Genomic DNA, 6,359 nt, shown 5'->3' with positions numbered 1-6,359 from the left:
ACCAGTTTTCTGCTGTCCAATCCTTGTACTTCCTGCAGAATTTCAGTCTGTCCTTGACGTTTTCCTTGGAGAGAAGTGGCTTCTTTGCTGCCCTTCTTGACACCAGGCTGTTGTCCAAAAGTCTTGGCCTAACTGTGTGTGCAGATGCTCTCACACCAACCTGCTGCCATTCCTGAGCAAGCTCTGCACTGCTGGTGACACGATTCCGTAGCTGACTCCTCAGGAGGAGATGGTCCTGGCGCTTGCTGGAGACTCTGGGACGTCCTAAAGACTTCTTCACTGCAGGCGAACCGCTCTCCTTGAAGTTCTTGTTGATCCAGTAAATGGTTCTTTCAAATGCAATATTCTTTGTAGCAATTTCCTTGCATGTGAGACCAGTTTGATGCAAAGCGATAATGGCTGTACATGTCTATACACTACTGTGTATAGACCACCAGGGCCATATACAGATTTCCTAAAAGAATTTGCAGATTTTCTCTCAGACCTATTGGTTACTGTTGATAAAGCGCTAATTGTCGGAGATTTTAACATTCACGTTGATAATACAAATGATGCATTAGGACTTGCGTTTACTGACCTAATAAACTCTTTTGGAGTCAAGCAAAACGTCACCGGGCCCACTCATCGTTTTAATCATACGCTAGATTTAATTATATCGCATGGAATTGATCTTACTGATATAGATATCGTACCTCAAAGTGATGATGTCACTGACCATTTCCTTGTATCGTGCATACTGCGTATTACTGATAATAACTATATCGCTCCGCGTTATCGTCTGGGCAGAACTATTGTTCCAGCCACCAAAGACACATTCACAAATAACCTGCCTGATTTATCTCAACTGCTCTGTGTACCAATAAGTACACATGAACTAGACGAAATGACTAGCAACATGGGCACTATCTTCTCTAATACATTAGAAGCTGTTGCCCCCATCAAATTGAAAAAGGTTAGAGAAAAACGTACTGCGCCATGGTACAACAGTAATACCCATTCTCTCAAGAAAAAAACTCGTAGTCTTGAGCGCAAATGGAGAAAAACAAACTTGGAAGTTTTTAGAATTGCGTGGAAAAACAGTATGTCCAGCTATAGACAGGCTCTAAAAGCTGCCAGGGCCGAGCATATCCACAAACTCATAGAAAATAACCAAAACAATCCAAGGTTTTTATTTAGCACAGTGGCTAGATTAACAAATAACCAGACACCACCCGATCTAAATATTCCCTCACAGTTTAATAGTAATGACTTTATGAATTTCTTCACTGATAAAATAGATAACATCAGAAATACAATAACAAATGTAGATTCTACAGCGTATAATACTTCAGCTTCATTCATCGCACCAAAAGATAAACTGCAGTGCTTTACAACTATAGGACAGGAAGAGCTAAATAAACTTATCACTGCATCTAAACCAACAACATGCCTGTTAGATCCTGTACCCACTAAATTACTGAAAGAGTTGTTACCTGTAGCAGAAGAACCGCTTCTCAATATTATTAACTCGTCGTTGTCTTTAGGTCACGTCCCAAAACCATTCAAGCTGGCGGTTATTAAGCCTCTTATTAAGAAACCACAACTAGATCCTAGTGAACTGGCAAATTACAGACCCATCTCAAATCTTCCTTTTATGTCTAAAATTTTAGAAAAAGTTGTGTCCGCTCAATTGCGCTCCTTCCTGCAAAAAAATGATCTCTATGAAGAATTTCAGTCAGGTTTCAGGCCCCACCATAGCACAGAAACTGCACTTGTTAAAATTACAAATGACTTGCTTCTTGCGTCAGACCAAGGCTGTATCTCATTGCTAGTTTTACTTGATCTTAGTGCTGCGTTCGACACTATAGATCATGACATACTCATAGATCGATTACAAAACTATACAGGTATTCAAGGGCAGGCTTTAAGATGGTTTAGATCCTACCTGTCCGATCGCTACCACCTTGTTCATTTAAATGGGGAGTCATCTCAATTATCACCAGTAAAATATGGAGTGCCACAAGGATCTGTCCTAGGTCCTCTGCTATTTTCGATATACATGTTGCCCCTTGGTAATATTATTAGAAAATACGGGATTAGCTTCCACTGTTATGCAGATGATACTCAACTATATATCTCAACAAGACCAGATGAAACTTCTAAATTATCTAAGCTAACAGAATGTGTTAAAAATGTAAAAGATTGGATGACCAATAATTTTCTCCTATTAAACTCGGATAAGACAGAGATATTACTTATTGGACCAAAAGACAGTACACAGAATCTCGTGGATTACAATTTGCAACTAGACGGATGTACAGTTACTTCCTCTACAGTCAAAAATCTGGGTGTTATATTAGATAGCAACTTGTCTTTTGAAAATCATATTTCCCATGTTACAAAAACAGCATTCTTCCATCTTAGAAACATTGCCAAACTACGAAATATGTTACCTGTTTCTGATGCAGAAAACTCATTCACACTTTCACATGTGCTGCTGATATGATTAGTCAATTAATGTTAGCTGGTCATTTTGTCAGGATCAAAAAAAAATATATATTTTTTTTTTTTGTGAAAAGTTAATTTGTTTGGCCTATGAAGCTTTTAGCAATTATTTAAAATGAATCTGATCACTCTACACAATAATCTAGAAAGAATGTTAATAAACACCACAACAGCTTAAGCAGCAAACTTTGCAAAACACAAAATTTGTCCCTGCCAAAACTTTTGGCCACGACTGTACGTTTTATAATAAATCCAAAAGCAAGACGTGAACAACAAAATAGCGAGTTGAAATGGCAGCTGAGCTATTGAGTGATCCTCTGCTGCCATCTACTGGTTATAATGTTAATTTCATGTCATTTAATAAAGGCTTTAAAATATTATGTGTTTAAAAAAATGTTCATGACTATGAAGGTATTTATCGATTATCAAGAATACCATATGATGACGTTTGAGATAGCATCGCTAGCTAGCTAACATTAGCCTAAACAGTTATCATACTGTTTAGTTGTCAGCATTTAAATGTACAATTATGTGTCTAGCTAACTGAGACTTGTTTTAGCACTTGCATATCATTACTCTCTTGTTGATTTTGATTGCTTCTATTGTCCTCATTTGTTAGTCACTCTGGATAAAAGTGTCTGCTAAATGACTAACGTTAAATGTAAATGGTAGGTACTCTCCTGGGATTACCAGCCTCAGCATATACAATTATATGTTGTTAAATAACATGAAACTGTATGTTAATGCCGCTATAATCATTTACGGTGTTGCAATTATTTTGTTTCTCAGTTTCTGACAAGAACGAGGCAGGAGAGGTTTCTGTGAGGGTCTCATGAGTATCTAACTGTATATACCTCAACATCAAATGATGCTTCAACGGAAGTTTACGAGCTGGCTTATCTTTATGCGGAAGTTCTAAGGAACGCTCAGTGCATATAGTCAGAGATTATTGTCTTACTATAGGAAGATAAGAGGGTCTGTATTACTTACTATTGGAGAAAGTGTAACGGTCAACTTGGATCACGTGTGCCTTAACCAATCACTTTACAGCCTTGACATAATTGATTTTCAGTCAGAGTTGTGCAACACCCAATTGCCTTTTACGGATACCATAGGAATGAACGAGAAATGCCGTAAGTTGAATCCCACCAGTCGCAAAAAGTCAGTGATTTCTCTTATAAAACGGCATTTTTTTCCCAGTGTAAACTCTAAAAATAGTTTAATCCAAAAGTATTGCTTAGTGTAAAGCATGTTGGAGATTAGCTTATAGGCTATCGATTAATTCAATTATCCTCTAAAAAGCTGTTTATTCAGTGTAGTGAAGCCTCTCCTCCATTGACATCCATTCAAAAAAATGGCCTCTTGTCTCCTTTCCCACGTACTGGCAAACCGGAAGCGTTAGCATTAGCCGTTACGCTTTTTTGGCTAAAGGTTGCAGGCTTGCCTTCTAGTGGCTTTGATATGGTCAATTATCAAGCGTTTTGATTTCCTGAGCAGTATGACGTCACACTGCTCAGGCCCCGCCCTCGGCCAGTTGTACGGTGTCTGCCATTTTCTTTGTGCTCGAACAGCTTTAGCGTCAACAATGTCTCGAAAGCAATGCAGGTGTTTTGTAGTTGGATGTAAAAGTGAACATAGGAGTCTTCATATTCTCCCGACACCAGAGCCACTGAGAACGCAGTGGGTTCGTTTTGCTTTTAATGGTAACGCGCCACCGAATACACCTAAATTTGTTTATGTCTGCGCAAATCATTTTACTCCAGACTGCTTTCTGAATGAGAGACAATTCAAGGCAGATTTTGCCAAAAGATTAAGACTCAAGGATGGATCAATACCCGCTGTTTGTGATTCAGCTGCACCTCCAGAAGTAGTAAGTCTCTCACTTTATATTTATGATTATTTGCAAGTCGCCTTTCCTATATATATATATTTGAATGTATAGTACCCTAATGGTAGCGACTCGCTATTTCTGTGAAGTAGTTATTTTGTTCAAAACGCATTACTTTATGAAAAGGATTTGTGTTGGGAATGGCGAGTGGTGTTAACAGCTCTACGGAAGAGAGGGGTGGGATGAGCAGCAGCTCATTATCATTTAAAGAGACATGCACCGAAACGGGTCGCTGTGTACAGAGCTGTTTGTGACAAGGTAAAAAGAGTGTTGTTTTACACGACCATTGAGGAATTTTGACCAAAGTATGTTCCAGACAGTTCATGAAGACCCTATAGAATCATACCAACATGTGGAAAATGGGCATCCGATGTCTCCTTTCAAGATATGTTATTCACAGAAGTAGAGCTATTTTGTTATATTTGATTTTTTTTTGTTGTTTTTTTTACTTCAGGAGTCCTTCAGTAAGACGAAACCTATCTTGCCGGTAAATGCTGTAACCTCTACAAGCAACAACACACCTACCCCAAAACCTGCTGCCCCCAAACCTGCTTCCTCAGACTCCAGCTCATCAGTGAAGACTACCACTTCCAGTGGTACGGTGCAGACAGTCACCAAGATCCCCTGCTCTCAGTGTCTGAACTCGTTCTTTCACAGACCAGAGCTGCTGGAGTTCAAGGTACTCCGGTTTACTAGTTTAGACGGGCACTAATAAATGGTACTAGAACTGGTACTGTAATAGTGGGTGTTTTACAGGCACAAGTACTTGGCATAAAAATGTTCTGATGAGGGGAATTCCAAAAGTTCAAATGGATTTCAATTAAACTTAGCTTAAGGCACATGACACCATCTAGAAATAAATTACAGTTTGTGTTTTTTATATTTATAATTTGGTGGGGGGATTTGTATATATAATTTAAGTGCAACAATATACGCAAAATTTGCAGATACAGATAATCATTATTTTAAAACCAATATTTGGCCATTTGTTAGATAGCAGTCTACATTTTGTGAAGCTAGTAGCCAAAAAACAGAGAAAAAATCTGTAAGTTAAAGGGACAGTTCACCCAAAAATGAAAATTAGCCCATTATTTACTCACCCTCAAGCCATCCTAGGCGTATATGACTTCCTTCTTTCAGATGAATCCAATCGGAGTTATATTAAAAATTGTCTTTGATCTTTCAAGGTGTTTAATGGCAGTCAGCGGGTGTTGCAGTGCTTCAGTCCAAAAGAAGTGAAATAAAGCTCATCCATCCATAATAAAAAGTGCCTCACACGGCTCCGGGGGGTGAACAAAGGCGTCCTGTAGCGAATCGATGCATTTTTATAAGAAAAATGTCCATATTCAAAACGTAAGAATCACTTTAAAAGTGATTCTCTAAACGGCTAGGTCGTGTTAGAACTAGCCGTTTTAGGTAGGCGTGGTTGACTCTTAACTTTTATAAAGAATATCTCTTTGGATTTGAGACTTTAGTCTTTGAAACTTTACAGATCTTCTTTATGCACCAAAAGCTTGTAACACTTCAAAGAGAAATGAAAAATTTAAATCGCATCATATGACCCCTTTAAACATTAAAAAGTCGAATAATTTGGCCAACATTGATGGGACTCCTCATATATAACACATGTATATTTGTATTGTAAAGTTTATAATTAACATTCTCAAAAGTTACATTAATAATCTAAACAGTAGTTTGTATTTGTCTGATCGTGAAAAGCGCTATACAGATAAACTTGAATTGATGAGAAGTTGACTCTAAACCTAACTGGTTGCTTGTTTTCCTGCTCTTTCAGAGGAAAATGTATGCTTTCTGTGATAACGCTTGTGTTGAGGAGTTCAAACAGATCAACAATGTCATGGCTCGCTGTGAATACTGTAAGATTGATAAAATTGTCAAGGAGGTGAAAAGGATAAACAAGATTGACCGCTCTTTCTGCAGTGAGGGTAAATACTAAAAGCAAAATTAAAGAGATTATTAGCATGTT

The 6,359-nt window shown here is 38.0% G+C and overlaps 1 protein-coding gene across 1 annotated transcript in view; it reads left to right on the top strand.

Annotated features, from left to right (window-relative positions):
- Nucleotides 1-6,359, top strand: part of LOC107706586 (zinc finger MYM-type protein 4-like) — a 28,898-nt gene that overhangs the window by 12,960 nt on the left and 9,579 nt on the right. Inside the window, exons 10-11 of the mRNA XM_016510340.1 lie at nucleotides 4,827-5,051; nucleotides 6,168-6,318. Coding sequence (XP_016365826.1) covers nucleotides 4,827-5,051; nucleotides 6,168-6,318 — 376 coding nt within the window. The remainder of the gene's footprint in view (nucleotides 1-4,826; nucleotides 5,052-6,167; nucleotides 6,319-6,359) is intronic.

Source organism: Sinocyclocheilus rhinocerous, unplaced genomic scaffold (genome assembly GCF_001515625.1).
Source record: "Sinocyclocheilus rhinocerous isolate Xijiao unplaced genomic scaffold, SAMN03320098_v1.1 scaffold1497, whole genome shotgun sequence".
Taxonomy (NCBI): domain Eukaryota; kingdom Metazoa; phylum Chordata; class Actinopteri; order Cypriniformes; family Cyprinidae; genus Sinocyclocheilus; species Sinocyclocheilus rhinocerous.
The sequence above is the reverse complement of the archived record's forward strand: the minus strand, read 5'-3'. Positions and strand labels throughout refer to the sequence as shown.